Source organism: Marmota flaviventris, chromosome 1 (genome assembly GCF_047511675.1).
Source record: "Marmota flaviventris isolate mMarFla1 chromosome 1, mMarFla1.hap1, whole genome shotgun sequence".
NCBI classification, from domain to species: Eukaryota; Metazoa; Chordata; class Mammalia; order Rodentia; family Sciuridae; genus Marmota; species Marmota flaviventris.
In genome coordinates, this window is record NC_092498.1 from 170,325,113 (window position 1) to 170,346,114 (window position 21,002).

At 45.2% G+C, this 21,002-nt stretch overlaps 2 protein-coding genes across 2 annotated transcripts in view; both read left to right on the plus strand.

Annotated features, from left to right (window-relative positions):
• Positions 1 to 4,421, plus strand: part of Abhd6 (abhydrolase domain containing 6, acylglycerol lipase) — a 44,437-nt gene extending 40,016 nt beyond the window's left edge. The window contains exon 10 of the mRNA XM_027951323.2: positions 4,148 to 4,421. Within this exon, the coding sequence (XP_027807124.2) occupies positions 4,148 to 4,324 (177 nt within the window). The 3' untranslated portion in view covers positions 4,325 to 4,421. The remainder of the gene's footprint in view (positions 1 to 4,147) is intronic.
• Positions 4,422 to 13,468: 9,047 nt separating this feature from the next.
• Rpp14 (ribonuclease P/MRP subunit p14) lies at positions 13,469 to 21,001 on the plus strand. The gene is made up of 6 exons (XM_027951321.2): positions 13,469 to 13,648; positions 15,936 to 16,033; positions 16,138 to 16,222; positions 19,488 to 19,564; positions 20,018 to 20,096; positions 20,914 to 21,001. Exons 2-6 carry the CDS (start codon positions 15,957 to 15,959, stop codon positions 20,968 to 20,970), a joined length of 375 nt encoding a protein of 124 aa, XP_027807122.1. The 5' UTR covers positions 13,469 to 13,648; positions 15,936 to 15,956; the 3' UTR covers positions 20,971 to 21,001.
• The last annotated feature ends 1 nt before the right edge of the window (position 21,002 follows it).

Here is a 21,002-nt window from a genome sequence, read left to right on the forward strand (position 1 = left end):
GGGATGGTGTCTCAGGGCAGCCAGGTGCGACCAAAGATGCACAGCACAGGAATGGGAGCAGAGAAAGGAGGAGGGTCTCCTTTCTGCCGCAGCCAAGGGACTGAAAGAAGCTTTGTGCCTCATTAGAGAAGTGGGATCCAGGCTCGGCCAGAAGGGAGTCACTTGATCAGAGACCAAAACCAGAACAATGAAGGCCTTTCTTCATTGTGAGAATCTCAAAGGTGGATCGGGGCTCTCGGGGGGGCCAGCAGGGAGAAGCTGTGACTCGTGGTCCTACAGGAGCCAGAGCGCTGGCCTTGGGGGCAGCAAGTCTCCATTCCAGCCCTGCCTTTGCTCTTCATTAGCCTGTGACCTTGAGCAGGTCACCCAGCCCCTCCAAATCGAGGGTGTCTCTTCCACTGCTGGGGTTTTTGTGAGGCTCTCATGAGCTAATGTGTGTTGCAGTGGTCTTTCTCCAGTTATCAAAGAACACATGATTTATTACACATGTCCTTTGCCTCAACTCATGGTCCAGAATTTTCTCCCAGACTCTTGAGATTCATTTTGCTCCAGGGAAAGAGCCCAGCATTCCATGGGTCTGCCACAAATAATATGATCAGGTCCCTTACTTTTCATGGACCATCCCAGGACCGAGGCCAAACAGCAGAGGGGACAGGGGCCCTTTATTTCATGAACTTTTTGTTCTCTGGCTCTTCTTCTGCTCTGTCATCAACAGTTGGTGTTATAGCACCCATCCCCGTCAGGCTGAATTCAGCCTCTCTCTTTTTTGGACCCCATCACCTGCAGCTCTACTGCCCAACCAGAGGGGAAGCTGGGTGCACTGCCATCTATGTGAATAGGGCCTCCTGGATTTGGGCAATAGACAACCTGCACAAGTGAACCTGACCGCCCTTATGTCTCTTCTCCCTGCTGGCACGTGCCTAGTAGGCAGGAGACCCAGAGTACACGGTGAGTGAGCAAGCAAGAAAGTGAGTGAACGAACTAGCAGAGGGACAAACCCATCAGCTAACTGCCAACATGTCTGAAGTCAGTTAACAGATATTTATTGAGCACCTACTATATATCTGATACTATATAGGCCCAGGAGAGACTAAGACAGGACCCTGCCCTCTGGCAGCTTATGATCTACCAGCCACTGTAATACATGACAGGGTTAGAACATGGGTGAGATGACAGAGATGTATCATGCAAGTTCCAGGGTTGGATCTTATCTATAATTATAATTTTAGGGGGCGAGGGGTTTACCAGAAATTGAACCCAAGTGGTGCTTAACCACTGAGCCACATCCAGCCCTTTTTTATATTTGATTTAGAGACAGGGTCTTGTTGAGTTATTCAGGGCCTTGCTAAGTTGCTGAGGCTCACTTTGAACTCACAATTCTCCTGCCTCAGCCTCCTGAGCCACTGGGATTACAGGTATGTGCCACCACTCCCAGCTCATATTTATAATTTCTATAGTTTGCTCATCATGCATTTTTTGCATTTGTGTTTATTTTATAAAATATTTTAAATTTTTCATCTTGATTGCTGAGTATTCTGATGCCCATTTAAATTTTGTGCCCCTGGTGAATACCTCATTTGGCTCACCTCATTCTGTCCCTGGCCTAGGATAGAATGGAGGCAAGATTTTTTTTTCTTTGTCATTTATATGAATAATCTGTTTGAGAAATTGCTGCTCTGATTCCGCAATTGTGCATATCTCATCAGGGCCCATTGAGCAATTTCACATGGGTGGCAGTGGAGAATGCTGGTTTTGTAATGCCAGCCAGCGTAACAGTGCCCAAACCAGAACTCACATGGGGATTTTGCCCTTGAGTTGTGGTTTCTGGTTTCTCAGCAGGATGCAAGTTCCTATCATCTCCATCTGCATTCCCTTTCAGTATTTTTCCATATCACTGAGCTTCACTCCTGCCCAAATAGTGAGACCACAGCAGAAATGTCCAAGCTCCACTGGCTGCTCCCCTCCGCCTGGGCTCTGTATTCCCTGATCCTTTCCCTGGGTGCTCTGTAGTGCTCCTTTCCCTGGCTGAGGCTTCTGCCCACCTTGCTTCTGGGTGGGTAGAAAACCTTCATTTCCAGGCACGGTGGTGGCTCAGGCCTGTAATCCTGACAACTCAGGAGGCTGAGGCAGGAGGATCATGAGTTCAAGGCCAGCGTCAGCAATTTAGCAAGGCCCTCAGCAACTCAGTGAGACCCTGTCTCTAAATAAAACATTAAAAGGAGTGAGGATATGGATCAGTGGTCGAGTGCCCCTGAGTTCAGTCCCTGATACAAAAAAACAAAAAACTTCATTTAATAATCTGGGTGGATGAGACTAAAGCTCGAAAACAAAAAAATGCTAGAGTAGCTGGGCATGGTGGAGCACACCCCTAATCCCAGCGGCTCAGGAGGCTGAGGCAAGAGGATCGAAAAGTTCAAAGCCAGCCTTGGCAACTTAGTGAGGACCTAAGCAATTCAGTGAGACCCTGTCTCTAAATAAAATATAAAAAAGGGCTGGGGATGTGGCTCAGTGGTTAAGAGTGCCCCTGAGTTCAATCCCCAGTAACAGAGAAAGAAAAGAGTGCTCAAATTGGGTGGCCTCTTTGCTTTTGCCATTAAGGTTGGAGAGGAGGGGCCCTCTTGTCTGGGATGAGTTGCAGGTGAAGGCCATTAAGAGAGGGGCAGTGATTAAAAAATGACAAAATCATAGAATTTACAGGGAAATGGATGGCATTAGAGCAGATTATGCTAAGTGAAGCTAGCCAATCCCTAAAAAACAAATGCCAAATGTCTTCTTTGATATAAGGAGAGTAACTAAGAACAGAGTAGGGTCGAAGAGCATGAGAAGAAGATTAACATTAAACAGGGATGAGAGGTGGGAGGGAAAGGGAGAGAGAAGGGAAAATGCATGGAAACGGAAGGAGACCCTCAGAGTTATACAAAAGTACATACAAGAGGAAGTGAGGGGAAGGGGAAAAATAATACAAGGGGGACAAACGAATGTCAGTAGAGGGGGCAGAGAGAGAAGAGGGGAGGGGAGGGGAGGGGAGGGGTGATAGTAGAGGATAGGAAAGGCAGCAGAATACAACAGACACTAGTATGGCAATATGTAAATCAATGGATGTGTAACTGATGTGGTTCTGCAATCTGTATATGGGGTAAAAATGGGAGCTCATAACCCACTTGAATCAAATTGTGAAATATGATATATCAAGAACTATGTAATGTTTTGAACAGCCAACAATAAAAAATTAAAAAAAAAAAAAGAGAGGGGCAGTGAACGCAGATCCTCCAAGTAAGGACGCTGGGAGGGAGATCACCAGATTGGCATAAAGGTAAGGGAGAGGAAAATGAGAGCAAACAAGTTGTTTGAAAAGCGTGAGCCCTGGAAAAGTGCTGGCTTTCATGCTGGAAAAGCACTCCCTCTTATTCATCAACCTCAGGTCTGGGTCACACAGCCCTGGGGATCCCTGAAGCTTCTTCCAAAGAGGGACCCCCTGCTCGTGGTAATAAGCACTCACCTCTTCCTACAGTTGGGGCTGCCTTACTCCAGCTGTAAGGCTGGCTGCTCAAGTCACTCCCCTTTACCCAGCCCCTGGCTCCCAACCAGCATAACAGTGCCCAAACCAGAACTCAGTGCCTCGAGTGATGGCCTGCCTTCTGCCCCTCCCTACTTTCTGCATGCTCTGTCTTGCCACCTTGCTCCTGGCTGATCCTGTGCTTTCCATGACTTCTCGCCCTCCTCCTCATTCCGTGAAGAACCCGCTCCCCCACCCCCCGGCTTTCTTGCAGGATTCAGTAAGAACAATGTCTTCCTCTTCTCGGCTCCTCCCCTGGGCTGCCAGCCTCCAGGATCCTCCCCTAGCAGAGCCACTGTCACATCATTCTGCATTTGTTTGTTGACCTGTCTGCCTCCCCACCAGACCATAACCTCCTCCCAGAAGGCACTGTGTCCCTTCCACCAAAGTCTCATTGGCCGTGAGCTAATTCTTGATACCGGGTCCCAGAATCAAACAGGAGACATGCTGGTCACTTCCACCAGGGCGCCATCAATGGCACCCTGAAGTGACTTGGTCCTTCCGTTGGTCCCAACAACCTGACCCCTGCCAGGTCTCAGTGGGAATGGTCTTCACAGAGTGTCCCGTCTCTCTCCCTCCCTCTCCGGGCAGGTCCTCGATGTGTCTGGGGCAGACATGTTGGCCAAGTCGATCGCCAACTGCCAAGTGGAGCTTCTAGAAAACTGCGGGCACTCGGTGGTGATGGAGAGACCCAGGAAGACGGCCAAGCTCATCATCGACTTTTTCACTTCTGTGCATAACGCAGACAACAACAAGAAGCTGGACTGAAGCCCTGGCCTGCAGCCCGCATCCGGCACTCGGCATCCACTCCCGTCCCCAGAACCTGACGCGGCCACCACTCTCAGGGATCCTGCCCCAAATGCGGTCGGAGCGCCAGTGTCCCTGAGGAATCCAGTCCCCTTTTCCCAGTATCCTTGGATCCACAGAGCTTCAGGGGCCACAAGGAAACTCTCCAAGATCTTTTTCCCAAAATGGAAACTAACATGGAACAAAATCAGAACACCCAGCCATGAAGTCTCCTGAGAATTCTTCAGGTTCGAAGAGGCCATCTGGGACCATTGTCATCCAGGACGTTTTCTTTAGGAGGTTCCTCATACTGGGACTCGAGAGAGATTTGTTGCTTCAGATATATTCCCCTGCATGGTCAGTGGCTTCTGTAGGAGAATTAGTCCTCATTCACCGAACCCTCTTGTCTAGGTCTAAGATAAGGTGTTGCACAGGGGCCCATCTGTGAATGTGCCCATGAGCCACAAGATCAGGGAGGAAAATGGCATGTGCAGAGAGCCACAGCTCCAGCTTGGCCGGCCCTCAGAACTGCCTGAGCAGCAGAACAACAGGTGGGTGGTTTGTTTGGCACCCATGAGCAGGTATGCAGGGAGTGAACCCAGAAGAGTCGCAGAAGGAAGAGCACCTGGTAGGGTGGGTTTCTTAGATATAATTTATTATTTCCAAAAATAGGACTAATAAAGCAATAATGTTCTAAACATCTATCTAAATAATCAGACCCGAGTTCCACCCACAAGCGACTTGTGAGCCTCTTTTCTATTTTGCTGTGCTACTGAAAACCCTTGGATGTAAAATACTAGTTTGTTAATGAATTCTGTGAATTCTGTGAACAGTAACGTGATTGAAAATTGAGTCTAAACAGCTGTAAAAGTGACCACAATGATGTGAAATAAATAAGTCTAGATCAGCTGCTTGCAGGTGGTTTCTATTTCTGAGCTCCTAAGTAAGTGCAATGTTGGTGGATTTTCTGTTCACCTTAGAATATGTTTTTAAAATAAGGCATTAGGGATAGGGATATATCTTCGTGGTGGTATATGAGATATAGCTATGGGATATAGCTATGCCTAGGGTGTATGAGGCCCTGGGTTTGATTTCCAACACTGGGAAAAAATGATAACAATAAAGGAAGGCTTGTTCTACAAGCTTTGGAAGCCTTTGCTCGGATGATTGATTAGTTTCATTTTAAGAAATCATATTTGCAGTCAGCTATGGTGACACATTCCTGTAATCCCAGCTACTTGGGCTGCTGAGGCAGGAGGATTGCAAGTTCAAGACCAGCCTGGGCAACCTGTCTCAAAAAATAAAAAGGGCTGGGAATGTAGCTCAGTGGTAGAGCACCTCTGGGTTCAATCCCCAGTCCCTCAAAAGAAAAGGAAGAAATGATGATTGCCGTTTTTATTCAAGTAAAATTCTACATCAAAAACAGAAATCATCAAACTATTCCTTTTGACTCGCTTCTGTTGCATTTAGAAACCCTAAACTCAGGAGCTCTAGTCTTTCAAACCTTTTTTATAGAGAGTCTACAACCAAATAGTTCTGGAAATAAAGCAAGATGAACTTTAGAGTTTAAATGAGCATTCAGGAAGTGGTCTGAATATTTTAAATTTTTTTTAGAGAAGAGTAGAATATGGATCTTAAGAAGACACAATAATGTAACATCAAACTTGTGGGATGCAGCTAAAGCAGTATTCAGAGGGAAGTTCATAGGCTTAAGTACATATATTTAAAAAGAAGAAAGGCAGAAAGTTAATAAGTTGAACTTCAATCTGAAGAAGGTAGGAAAGAAATACTAAGTCAAAACCAGAAGAAAAAGGAAATAATAGAGATGAAAACGAAAATCAACAGACTAGAAAAGAAAGTAGATCATAGATATTTTACTTGTTCTAATCTCCTACTGTTACCAAGAATTTCATGGGAGAGGGGGTCCTTCTAGGCAGGTCTGAGTGGGTGAGAGATGGTTTCCTCGGGATCACTGAAGAAGCCCCAGATTTGGGATCAGTATCAGATCAGCAGCCTTCCTGAGTGAAAGAATTCTTGTCCTCCGGGTTAAATACCACTGAGGATCACATCTGAAGGAATCTCTAAGCTGGGTGTGGTAGCACATACCTGTAATACTAGTGGCTCAAGAAGATCCCAAGTTTGAGGCCAGCTTCAGCAGCAACTTATTGAGGCCCTAAGGACTAAGCAAGATCCTGTCTCAAGATTTAAAAAAAAAAAAAGGTTGGGTATGTGGCTCAGTGGCTAAGCATCCCAGGGTTCAATCCCCAGTACCAAAAAAAAAAAAAAAAAAGTAGAGATTTGTGTGTGTGTGGTTTTTTTCAGGGTGAGGGGGAGTCATGGCTAAGGCAGGGGGTATTGTCCTCAAATTACCTGCCAAGGTCAGGACCAGAGAGCAATGGTGCAGGGGCTGCTGTTCTGGTATTCCCGGATGCCCCAGGGCTCTGTGGCCCAGTTTTGCTGCCCTGTGGGCTGGTAACAACCAGGGTGTGAGCCTGGGGTTTCCTGAGCCCTTGGTGGGCGCAAGGGTCTTGAGTGACCATCATCACCTACTCTGGGAGAGGGAGAAGATGATTGCCTGCTGGGCTCTCCTTTGAGCAGTAGGGTAGCCCCTTCCCCCTTGGCTCCTGGAGGAACTTCCCTTTATGGGTTCCTGGGTCTTTGGTCTCTAGACCCTCACAACAATGAATAGGAACACTGCCACACAGCAGGACGTGGGAGAAGGCAGGATGCTGACAATCCCCGGGATCCAAGGCCAAGCTGGCTGGGGAAGGGCAGGGGGCAGATGACTGTCCCTGGAAGACCTATAACTCCTGGGATTATAGGTGTGCACCACCCCACCTGCTCTTTTCTGCATCTGTCTAGATAGCAACACAAGCCCAGGTCCACAACCCCTCACCAAGGTTCTCAGGACCAGAAGTGACTTGAAGTGTTCCCATTTAATGTTCCCACACCCACCTCTATGTGTGATCAAACAAACACATCCGTATTTTTGCCATGCACATAAGCTTAGCCACAGTAAATGGGACAAGAGCTGTAAAGAGCTAACTCTTAGTTCAGACGAAGTGTCGGTGTCAGATCAAGAGATCTGGTGTCCATATTCCCCCCTCCCCCCAGGATTGTTGATAAAGGATGGGAGAGCATAGTCCAGGTTCCAGCTGTCTTGAAAAGTGTTCTTTCAGCTGGGCGGGATGGCGCTTGCCTATAACTCCAGCAGCTCGGGAGACTGGAGGCAGGGGGATCACGAGTTCAAAGCTAGCCTCAGCAATGGCAAGGCCCTAAGCAACTCAGTGAGACGCTGTCTCTAAATAAAATACAAAATAGGGCTGGGGATGGGGCTCAGGGGTCCAGTGCCCCTGAGTTCAATCTTCGGTACCAAAACAAAAACAAAAAATAAATAGCTTATCTGAGAAAGAACACCCTCATCCTCACCCCACTGGTGCCTGGGAGCAAGCCTCAGGCATGCCAGGCAAGCACTCTACCATTTAAAAAGAAGCAACCTCCATGTGGTAAGCATCATAGCTCTCTCTTGTGCCTGTCAGTAGCAATATTTTACATAATAATTATTAGGGTTACCAAAATGATGTTCTGTCACTTGAAAATAAAACAATGTAGCAGGCATGGTGGCTGGTGACTCGGGAGACAGGAGGATCATAAGTTCAAGGTCAGCCTGAACAACTTAATAAGACCCTGTCTCAAAATGAAAAATAAAAAGGGTTGGGGATGTGGCTGGGCAATAGAGCGCCCCGGGTTCAATCCCCAGTGCTGCAAAAGCCGTGCATACACACAGGCATACCTAGGAACAGAGAGGTCCCTCTGGGTGGTGGTGTGGATTTTTTTTTTTAACGAATGGAGTCATGCAGGCCATTCCTGTGTCCACCCCACCTGCTCTTTTCTCTGACTTCTGTGCCTTAAGGCTATTCTAGACCCAACCCACAGATTCCTGAGTTCCCCTAACGGGCATGCAGAGAAAGTGTAGGGACCCCTCTGAATGCCTGGCAGAGGATCTCTGAATGTTAAGAAAGGATCCGAGGTGCCACCAGACGTGATCTGCTTTATTCCAGGATGGTTATCTTCTCCCCCCCCAAATTCTCCTTTCCTGGGCTTTATTTGAAAGGGGAGAGGTCTCTAAGATACTTCTAAGGGTAGTCTCCATCATCTAAATGCATTTTGGAAATCCTGGATGAGGCAAGGATCTAGAACCTGGCTCTAGTCCCAGCGCCCACATGGCAAGGAAATGTCTCTGACAGAGCCAAGACATCCTCAGATGGCAGTGAACCAAGGTAGTGGGTGCTGACGCAGGAACCAGGCATCCCACTATCACCCTGGATGACACAGGTGGTTTGGACCTAAGCTAAAGCCTCAGGTATGTTAGATCTTACCTGGTGAGCTGCCCAAACTTCTCCTGCCTCCTCGGGTTGCTGGATAAAATACAGGATACCCAGTAAAAATTTTATTTCAGATGATCAATAAATACATTTTTAGTATAAGGATGTCCTCCTGTTGATTGCTTATTTGAAACTCTGATTTAACTGGGCATCCTGTGTTTTCATTAGCAAATGAAATCTGGCCAGTGACAGTGGTGGAGGAGGAATAGGAAGGATTGCCCCCACCACACCCCCTTGCCTACAAGACTGAGTCTTCTGGCATCCTCTATGCCCCAGGGCACCATGGGTTCCACCTATTGGCTTAGCTTCTTCCCTGCTTTTCTCTACGTGGGTTTCACACTAGAGCCGGTTTCCCAGAAGCAGGGGCATGCTTTTCAGTGCTGCTGCTTTGGAGAGGATGCTCAGGTAGGCATCAGGGAGCAGCTCCCAGCCTAGTTGTGCACACGGGAGGACACAGAATACTGCCTTTTAGTCACCAGAGCCTGGCGTCTTAAGACGCATGACTTAACCTTCGTGCTTTGGTGTGTTTTGTTTGGGGAGAGGGGTTACTGGGAATTGAACTCAGGGGCACTTGACCATTGAGCCACATCCCCAGCCCTGTTTTGTATTTTATTTAGAGACAGGGTCTCCCTGAGTTGCTTAGGGCCTTGCTTTTGCTGAGGTTGGCTTTGAACTCACGATCCTCCTGCCTCAGGCTCCGGAGATGCTGGGATTATAGGCGTCATGCCTTGTTTTCTTCTGTTATGAAAGGTGGACATGACAGTGACAATGCAATCGATGGGACAGTATGAGCAAAAGCTGGCAAATTGGCAGTTCTCCCCGAGCAGAAACAGGGAGCGGCTGCAATTCCATAGCTTTCAGCTTCTGATCATTTTCACTTCCTTTGTCTTATCTTAACAAAATCTGCTGACACAAGGAGCGTCATTTCCTTTGGATGGATGGACAGTGGTGGGGCTGGAATTCCTCTTGGACCCCTCTCTTGCCTTTTCTTCAAGTTGAGAAAGTTCTTCCCCTTTAGCAAAAGCCACTTGACATCAGTTATTAAGGCCGGCAAAGCGGAAGGAAGTGTGGCTTTAGCTTCTTCTCAGCTGCCGTATCTTCTAGAAACATCAGTCCTCCAGATCTGCCCAACAACTTTGCCTTGAATGACAGAAATAGCCCCAAAGAGCCAACTGACTATACCCAATGAAATTCAGGGCAGTTCTATAAAGATTGAGGCAGCTTTGTGTGCTTTGATTTGGAGTGATGTTAAACTGCATCATGGAGAAGGAAAAGCCAGCTGAGCATGGTGGCGTACACCTGTGGCTCTAGAGGCTCTGGAGGCTGAGGCAGGAGGATCAAGAGTTCAAAGCCAGCCTCAGCAACTTAGGGAGGGCCTAAGCAACTCAGTGAGACCCTGTCTCTAAATAAAATACAAAATAGGGTTGGGGATGTGGCTCAGTGGCTAAACACCCCTGAATTCAATTCCTGGTTTAAAAAAATAGAAGAAGAAAGAGGAAGAAGCCCCCATACCACCCATTGGAAAGGACACTTCAACTCAAAGCAGTGGTTGCCTCTGGAGAGAAGATGCACTGGTTGGGAAGGGGTAAGAAGGAGTCTTACTTTTTATTGCATTGATATCTTTGAGATGATACACCGTAAGCCTACAGCACCCATCCAAAAAATAAAGTGTAGTTAAAAGCAAAGTCGACTAACAACATCTTTACCACTCCAAGGTATCTCTTATCCTCAACTTTGGATTAACCAGACAGCACTGAGAAAAGTCAAGCAGGTGGGAAGGCACTTCCTTTTCAGGGTTCGGTGCAGAAGGAGTGAAAACTAACCAAGGTTTTTTTGAACCCTGAAATACATAAGCCGTTCTGGGTTTTGTCTTTTTTATTGGGGGGTGGGGCAGGAGGGATATGGCACAGGCTGGCAAGATAGATGGGTTTGCCCGGTGGCTGGTTGAGGGAGATCCCCATTATTCACTGGTTCCTACGCACCAGACACTTTACACAACCAACCATTTTCCCTTATAACTTTGTGGGGTGACGGCTAATGATCTCTCCGTGTGAGGAGGAGGCCAGGCAGGCGGTATAGGATGGATTTGAAGCTCATTCTGGGAGCTTCCAAAATCCAAGCTTTGTTGAGAAAGAAAATGGCAGCATCCGCGGTCTGTGTGGATTTCTTCCACCTACTTCCCCATCTGGGAACCAGTCATGTCCCCTCTGAGGACATGAAGGGAGAAGGCAGGCAAGCTGGGGCCACAGAACTGGACAGCGTGGACAAGGGCAAGGACTGAAGTTTCAGGAAACAGCAGACAGTGGCATTTTGAGAACAGAATGAGAAGGAAGGTCTCTGCTCCCTCAGGGCATGGGTTTGGTTGTGAAAGGCCAACTTTGCCCATCCCCCACTCACCAGGCTGAATCAGCACATTCATGTATGAACTGACACATTCAGAAAAAATTTGTTTTGTTTTTGAGTATCAGAGATTGAACTCAGGGGCACTCAACCACTGAGCCACATCCCCAGTCCTATTTCATATTTTATTTAGAGACAGGGTCTCCACTGAGTTGCTTAGTACCTTGTAGTTGCTGAGGCTGGCTTTGAACCCGCGATTCTCCTGTCTCAGCCTCCTGAGCCACTGGGATTACAAGTGTGAGCCACTGTGCCCAGGATGGGGGACTGGAATGCAGTGGCGTATCATCACAGACAAGGCCTTGTCCTCATAGAACTTACGCTTGAGGATCCTTTCCCACCTCAGCCCCTCAATTGGTTGGAATATTATAACAAAATTAGAAGCTGTCTTTGCTTGAAGCACTAACATCATTTGGGCTTCAGGTACTCAATGGGTAACTAAAAGCAGGATAGTTTGGCCTCTCTGCCTTCATTTTGTATTTGTCTTCAGACTCCCTGCTCAGCTTTGCACACAAGTATGCTAATCATTTAAAGAATGTACGTCTAAAAACTGGTAATACAAGGTTTATTAGCCCTACACGGACCTAACCTATCTTGACCCCCTCCAAGACTTCAACACTAAGATAAAAATAATTAAGGTATTTTCAAGATTTGAAGGAACACTCCACTGCCAGGTTTTACAACGTCCTGTTCCAGATCCCTGGAGGGGTGCCTGAGAGTCTCCAGTTATTGCCCCTCACCTTTTCAGGAACAATGAAGCCTTGCAGGAAGACTAGCCCAGGATGAAACTTGTCAGGCGAAATCACTTGTCTAAGATGTGTCAGGCACAGGGGACTAAAAGGCAATATTTCATGTCCTCCCTCCTGTCCTTCTGCAGGAATAAATATCGCATTCAAACCAAATCGTCCCCTTCCATGATCACATATCTGCTAGATAAATGTCCTGAGCAGCAAATGGAAATTGCCTCCTCAAGTGATAAGAGCTTAAGTGATAAGCCACCTTGCAGAACCAGAACTGAGATAATGATAAACCAGACCCCAGCTTGACCACGATTGCTTAAGTATGCACAAGTCTCAGGCCCTCCCCCAATTCTTCCTCTTTTAAAACCTAAAACTCATGTCAGCACCCGAACTGAGACTCCTGAGCTTACTTAGCCTTCCCAATACAGCAATACTGATTAAAGTTCCTTGCCTCCTTTTCACTATTACTTTTCCCATTTATTGTTTGGGGCAAATGGCCAGACCAGACTTGTTGAGATCTCCAGAGTCTGGACCTCTGACCTTGGACTTTGGTTACCAATGCAGTACAGTGTAGAGAGCACTGGCCAGAATCAGACAGCCTGTTCCACCACTTATAACTGCGTGATCTTGGGCAAATACCTTGGCCTTTATGCCTCAGTTGCACCTGCATAAAATGGGCCTGATTATATAATAGCTACCACAGATTTGTATAAGTATTTCCTATAAAAGCATATGTAAAATCTTTTGTACAGTGCCTGGCACAAAGTAGGCACTTGATAAATATTAGCTGCCATTATTGTTATTATTAAATACACATTATGTTTCATGAGAGGGGCCATATCTTCTTATTCTCCTGAGTTTCCAGCACCTACAACAGTGCCCAGCAAATATAGACAGGGTCTCACTGAGTTGTTTAGCACCTCTCTGTTGCTGAGGCTGGCTTTGAACTCCAGCACATAACTAATTCAAACAAGTACTTAGTAAATAAATGCATAAGTGAAACGGCTTATGTTTGGAAATAGGACAAGCTGGATTTTTCAGGGTCCACCCATATAGAACACCTACAGTGTGCTGGGAGACACAAGGGGCATTCAGAGTGGGTCCTGTCCTTGGAGAGTGCTTGACACAGGAGATGTTCAGAAGAGATGCTAGGGCTGGGGATGTAGCTCAGTGGTAGACCAGTTGCCTTGCATGTACGAGGCCCTGGATTTGATCCTCAACACTGAAATAAACAAAGAACAGATTCTAGATAAATAAATTTATTGAAGAATGAATGCATAAAGCTGGGCGCGGTGGCACACGTCTATAATCCTGGCGACTCAGGAGGCTGAGACAGAAGGATCACAAGTTTGAGGCCAGCCTCTGCAATTTAGCAAGACCCTTTCTCAAAACAAAACAAAAAATAAAAATAAAAAGGTTGGGGATGCTCCCCCAAAAAAAGAATGCATGAAAAATCAAATGGCTATTAAAACTTCACCCGCCAAAATAAACATCCTATGCAGACAATTGCGCGCACTTTCCCCGGAGTCGGCACCAGAGGGCGCTGAGCTCCGCGGTCCTCAGCTCCTGCTCAGGATTCACATCGGGCTCCGTGGGAGACTCCGCGCGGTGACCTCATATCCGCTTGCCCACCTCTCATCCGGGGTCAGGGAGCAGCCAAACGTAAACACACCAGGAGTTTCCCGGACCCAGGTTCTGGCTCCTGCGTGGATCGCCAAGCCTTGGCGAATCCTTGCAGCCAACCGAAGTCAGAGGAGGCGTCAAGCTAGCCCGACAGACAGCGGGTAAGCGGAAGCCCGCACGAGAGTGGTTATTTCCGGGAGCGGTGTTAGACGGCCGCACTGCTGTTGCCCGCCACGCGCGCCGAGTGCGCATGTGCAAAGCGAGAGCGACCTGGAGGGTGGTCCGGAGAGCCCGAGGTACAGGTCCGCGGGGGCAGAGATGCCCGGTCGCCCTCTGTACGACGTGGCGTGCGGTCACTACCGCACAAGGTGACCTCGAGCAGTGAGTGGCACTGTGCAGGGCGCGCTGCCTGTGCCACGCGCAGAGGAGGGCCCTGAATCAATGGTGGTTGTTAGTTGGAAACAATCTAAGTGCTCAGCAGTATTGAGGATTTACAGCATTCCGGGAGTTATCCTTGGAACGTCTGCACGGTGCAACGCACTGCTTTAGGTCTTTGGAAAACAGCAGCAAACAAGACAGACCCCAGACTCGTGGAGTGGACCTACTAGGGGAGTAAAGATAAAGAATAAGTGAATTATGCAATTATGTTAGAAGGTGGCAAATGCCTTGAGACAAAAGAACAGGGTCGGGGCAAAGAGGGGGCGATGCAGTATTAGGATGGGCACTAGGCTACAGAGACAGATTGAGCAGAAAACCAGAAAGAAGGCAAAAGAGTGAACCATGTGGCTCCTTGAAGAAAGCTGAAGCTGAGGCCCAGAGGCGGGAGAGACAGGTGGAGGAGAAGGAACTGGGATGTGGGTCCAGTGGACAGGGGGTCAGGAACAGCACAGATCAGCTAGGATTTTGCAGGCTACTCAAGGACTTTGGTCTTGCTCTTGATAAAATAGGAAGCATTGCAGGGTTTGAACAGGGGAGGGATGTGCTTGAATAGATTTAAATAGGTTCACCGGGAGTGGGGAGGGGAGTAGGCATGGAACCTACTGCTGAGAGATGTTTACCTGCATCCCTGTAATTATTTTTAAAAGCCTAGGTAAAGGCCATTGATGGCAATGACTACAGGAGCGCTTAAACTCAGAACAGCCTGCAGAGGGCAATGCTGTCCCCTTCTCTGAGGACTCAGGCTTGTGGAGAAGTGACTGCTCAGTAAAACGTTTGCTCTGTGTAGTGGAGATGCAGCTCAATGGTAGAGTGCTTGTCTAGCTTGTGCAGGGCTCTGTTCAATCCCACACCACCAAAAAAAAAAAAAAAAAAAAAAACCCTTCTTATGTCTTAGTATAAAACATACAAAATATGAAACATGTCATTTTAGCCACTTTTAAGTGTATATTTTAGTGTCATTAAGTACATTTACATTGTTATGCAGTCTCTGCTAAGTCCCTTTCCTTGGTTGGACAAAGAAAAGTTTTTTTTTGGCTTATAGTTCTGATCCAAGGTCAAGAACAAGTTTTTTGGGGACAGGTCAGGTTCACACCATAATAATGGCTGTTTCAGGAATTATTCTTCTCAAGAGCCTTGCTGTCTAAAGTGAGAGTAATTGCTGAGTACAGTGGCACATGCCTGTAGTCCCAGTAAATGTTTGCTCTGTATTTGGGGTGGCGAAGGCAGGAGGATCCCAAGTTCTAGGCCACCCTGGGCAGCTTTGTGAGACCCTGTGTCAAAATTGAAAAGGCTGGAAATGTAGGTTCATGGTAAAGCTCATCAGCACTGGGGGGGAAAAAAAGGAATAATAGTTTTTACTTCATAGGATAATTTTGAAGACATAGAAACCAATGCACGTGATATATTTAGCACAGAGCTGGGTGGCTTAGTACCAAAAAAAAAAAAAAAAAGTCAGCAGGATTTATGTTAGTAGAATGTAGAATAAATCATACTTCTTAAAATTAAGAGGACAGGGCTGGGGATGTGGCTCAAGCGGTAGCACGCTTGCCTGGCATGCGTGCGGCCCGGGTTCGATCCCCAGCACCACATACAAACAAAGATGTTGTGTCCGCCGAAAACTAAAATAAATAAATTAATATTTAAAAAAAAATAAAATAAAATAAAATTAAGAGGACAGTGGTCTGGCATGTTGAAAACATAGGAACTTCCTTTCTATCTCTGTAGGTAACCTTTGACCAGAATTAGATGTTACTGTGTCAAGAGGTCTTTTTAAAATCAAATGGGTTGAATTCTCATTAAAAAGTTGAAAGCCTCAGGAGGCTGAGTCAGGAGGATTGCTAGTTCAAGGCCAGTCTCAGAAACTTAGGCAGACCCTATCTCAAAATAGAAAGGGTTAAGGATGTAGCTCTTGGTGGAGAGCCCCTGAGTTCAGTCCCTAGTACCCCTCCACCAAAACAATGAAATATAGCTTGTGCCTTTGTAACTACTAGCCTTTTTGATTTACTATAGGTGTGATCAGCACTGAAAAAGATGCCAGCACTGGCTACCACATACGAAAGAATAGTTTACAAAAATCCCTCTGAGTACCACTACATGAAAGTCTGCCTGTAAGTTCAGTTTCCTAAGTTACATTTTAAATTACCTTTTTAAAATGAATCTGAATAGCACATAATTTAATGTCCCTTTTTTTCTTTTTAATGTGTTTTTTCAGGGAATTTCAAGATCATGGAGTTGGTCTGAATGCTGCACAGTTCAAACAGCTGCTTATTTCTGCCCTAAAGGACCTGTTTGGGGAGGTATGAAGTTATTTGGTAGATTAAGATCTTTGTAAGAAATTTAGAAAAGGGGTAGGGGATGGGGATATAGCTCAGAGGTAGAGTGCTTGCCAGGTATGTGCAAGGCCCTGGATTTGACCCCTAGCACAGAAAAGGGAAAAAAAGAAAAGAATTCTGACAGCATTTGAAAACTGTAGATGATGAATTGCAGTAGGTTTGTCCTAAAATGCCTTGTGTTTTTTTTTTTAATATTTTTTTAGTACCTTTATATCATTTATCTTACTTTATGTGGTGCTAAGCTTGGAACCCAGTGCCTCATGTGTGCGAGGCAGGTGCTCCACCACTGAGCCACAACCCCAGGCCTATGCCTTGTATTTGACAAGAAACTTGTTAGACAAATATTTGTTCATTGTTACTTAGACTGTGATCTAGGCTGGCAACCTGCAAAGTGTTATTTTGCTCATCTTGAAGAGATGGGGCTTCACACTAGAAACCAGCACACCACTTCATTTAGTGAAAAGGTCTCCTTATAAAACATTGTGAGGGCTAGGGGTGCAGCTCAGGGGTAGAACATTTGCAGCTTGGGAGGCTAAAGCAGGAGAATTGCAAGTTCAAAGTAGCCTCAGCAACTTAATGAGGTCTTAAGGAACTCTGGGAGACCCTGTCTCTAATTAAAATATAAAAAAGAGCTTGGGATAGGGCTCAGTAATTAAGGGCCTCTGGGTTCAATCCCTGGTACCAAAAAACAAAAAACAAAAATGTGCTCAGTGATATTGTTGCTTTGCATTCTGGCACAGCTCCTTGTCTTATCACAGACCAATACTTTGCATCTCTTTGTCCTGACATTGACTTGAGAACAAAGGAGAGCTTTGGAAGTTAAGAGGGAAAGCAAAGAAGGAGTCTCAGGATATTATTTCCTGATTCATATATTCTGTCAAGTCAAATCTGCCATGTGGGGCTGGGGTTGTGGCTCAGTGGTTGAGTGCTCGCCTAGCACGTGTGAGGCCCTTGGTTCGATCCTCAGCACCACATAAGAGTAAATAAATAAAGAGATGTGTCCAACTGAAAAAAAATATATATATATATATATATATATATATATTTTAAAAAGTCTGCCATGTACCTTATCGAGATTAAAAACCTTTACTTGGGCTAAGCACAGTGGTGCATGCTTATACTCCAGCAGCTCAGGAGACTGAGGCAGGAGGATCAAGAATTCAGAGTCAGCCTCAGCAAAAGCGAGGCCCTAAGCAACTCAGTGAGACCCTGTCTCTACATAAAATACAGAGTAGGGCTGGGGATATGTCTCAGTGGTCAAGCGCTCCTGAGTTCAATCCCTAGAACCCCCCGAAAAAACAACCTTTAATTGGCAAAGGACTGTTAAGAGATTAAAAAGGTCAGTTACACACTGCGGGATAATATTGGTAAACTAATCTGACAAAAGACTCATATCTAAATATATAAAAAGAACCCTCTTTTTTTGTTTTATTTTTGCAGTACTGAGGACTGCACCCAGGCCCCTGTACTTGCTGTGCATATGTTCTACCATTGAGCTACTTCTCTAGCTCTTTTCATTTTATTTTGAGACAGGGTATTGCTAGGTTGCCAAAGCAGGCCTCGAATTTGCAGTTCTCCTGCCTTGGCTTCCCAAGTAGCTGGGATAATGGGTGTGCTCCACCATGACTGTCTAAAATATATAAAGAATTCTCAAAACCAAACAGTCCATCTAAAAAATGGACCAAAACATACACAGACATTTCACTAAAGAGGATGTATAATTGGCAAAGAAATACATGAAAATACATGAAAAGAAGTTCAATAGCATTGGATATTAGGGAAATTACATGATTCAGTCAGATACTACTACATACAGCACAGAGTGAATGAAACAAAAAAATAGTGATAACATCAAACACTGGCAAGGATGTGGAGAAGTTGGGTCACCATACGTTGCTTGTGGGAGTGTAAAATGGTGCAGGGACTCTGCAGCATAAACTGAACATGTACCTGCCATGTGATCCAGCAGCGGCACTCTTGGGCATTTGTCCCAGAGAAGAGAAGTCTTCTATTTACATAAAAACCTATACACAGACACAGGGCTGGCTGGGGTTGTGGCTCAGTGGTAGAGCGCTTGCCTAGCATGCGTGAAGCACTAGGTTTGATCCTCAGCACCTCATAAAAATAAAATAAAGATGTTGTATCCACTTATAACTAAAAAATAAATGTTTTTTTTAAAAAACAACCTATACACAAATGTTCGTTATAGTTTCATTTGCAATAACCCCAAACTGAAAACACCCCAGGTGTACTGCAGTGGGTAAATAGTTAAGCTGTAGTACATTCATACCATGGAATTTACTCAACAATGAAAAGGAATGAAGTGTTGATATTCACAATGACCAGATGAATGAAAAAACCAGTCCCCAAGATTGCTTACTGTGTGAGTCTGTGTCTGTAATACTTTTGAAATAACAATTATAATTAAATAATATAGAGGAAGATTAGAGGTTGCCAGGGGTCAGGGGTGAGGAAGAGTGATATAAAGGGGTAGAGTCAGGGAGTCTTGTTCTTTATCTTGGTTGTGGCAGTAGTTATGTGAAGCTACTTAATGTGGTAAAATTACATAGAACTACACATAAATACAGATACATGTCCAAATATGAGTACATGTATAATTGGCAAAATCTGAGTAAACTCCAAATTATACTGATATAGATTACCTAATTACCTATTATACTAATGCAAGATATTGGCATTGAGGGAGCTGTAGGGTACATGGAACCTCCTATATAGCTTGCTTTGCAATCTCCTCCAAGTGTATAGTTTATCTAAATAAAAAGTAAAAAAAAAAAAAAAAGATCTGTATACTTTCTATGTGTCAGGTATAAAACCCTGGTTTCTGGGAACATAGCTCTAAATAGACATGGCCTCTGTCTCATGGACTAATGTTCTTTTACATGGGAATATTTGTCAATTAGTGACAAGATGAGAATTGTGAGAGAGGAAGTTGGAAATCCCATATGGAAAGAGCAGAGCAAGCAGATCGAGCCTGAGCTTGGGAATCGAGGAAGGAACAATTCAAACAAGGGGTGAGGAGGATCAGCCACATGAAGGGGTGTGGGAGCAGTCCAGGCAAGGGAAGCATTAATCAGGCACCCGAGAGTACCAGCATCAGCAAAGGAGGAGAAACTCAAAAACAAGGCATTGACGGGAACTCATTAGACCTCACTAATGAGTTCAAGGGTAATGTTGATAAGAGTTTGCTAATACATTATTCCATATGTAGGTTGGTGCTGCCTTACCTGTGGATGTCCTGACCTATGAAGAGAAGACCTTGTCAGCCATCCTGAGAATATGTAGCAGGTACGATAAACAGGAACATTGTAGAATAACGGGGAAGAGAGACTGATGGAGAGACAACAAAAATGCTTGCTTCTAGAACAAGAAGAGTTTTGTGATTATGAACTCTGGGCAACTTTTGGAAATGTAAGCTGAGATGAATCTGAACATCTATCAGGGGCTTATGCACTAGAAAGAGCAAAACTCGTGGTTTGATTACAGCTAGAATTCCCTATTGATGGTCATGGTTGGACAGCCAGTAATATATATTTTAGAAATATTCTTGGGTTCATTTTATTCTCTGCCTATGATATACTGTGCTTTTACTCCCAGGTTTTGTTATTGTTTGTTTTTTTGTTTTCATTTAAATTAAGGTTTTCTGATAAAAACCACCCACTTTTCTGGACTTAAAAGTACTAATAAACAGAAGTACTATTCAAGGACAAATCTTCATTTGTTTTCTTGATTTTTTTGCAGTGGTCTAGTCAAATTGTGGAGTTCTTTGACCCTGTTAGGATCCTACAAAGGCAAAAAATGTGCTTTCAGAGTGATTCAGGTAAAGGTTTGTTCCTTCACATATTCCAAGTGAGACTGAATGTGAACCAACTGCTTTTTTACTCTGTGCTTGAATGAAGGTCATACAGTTACTAGCAGCTAGCAAGGAGGGCAAAATGTGGGACTTCATTGCTTCTGAAAATGTGAGACAGAGTATTTAGATTTTAGATTGGATGGGAGATGTTTGGGAATCAAAGTTGGAACACTTGTGATAAAGGCTTTTAAAATAATGTTTACACCTAGTGTGTTTTATATTGATACACGCATCCAGAGCTTTTGACTACTTGTTTAACTAAGGCCGTTCTTTAAAATGCTAGTGCAGCCAGACAGTGACTCAGGAAGCTGAGGCAAAAGGATCACAAGTTCAAGGCCAGCCTAGTCAATTTAGTGAGTCCCTGACTCAAAAAATAGTTGGGTGTGGTGTCGCATGCCTGTAATCCCAGCAGCTGGGGAGGCTGAGGTGAGAGGATTGTGAGTTCAAAGCCAGCCTCAGCAACTTAGCAAGGCCCTAAGCAACTCAGTAAGACCCTGTGTCTAAATAAAATACAAAATAGGCTGGGGATGTGGTTTAGTGATTGAGTGCCCCTGATTACCAAAAAATAAAAATTAAAAATAAAAAAGGCTGGGGTATAGTTCAGTGGTAGAGCACTTGCCTAGCATGTGTGAGGCCCTGGGTTCCCTCCCAGTGCTGCAGGTGATAATTAAAATGCTAGTACCCCAGCTTTGTTCATTCTATAAAACTGGGTGTGTTTCTGTGTTGCACTGTGGCAGTGCACTTTCTTCCTGGTATCACATTAACCTTTTTCATTCTCTTGTAGGTCTCTCCATTTCTCCTCGCGTTATCTGGTAACAGTAGGGAACTAGTATTGGATTGAATAGTCTTCAATTCCAGAAACTTTTCCTCTGC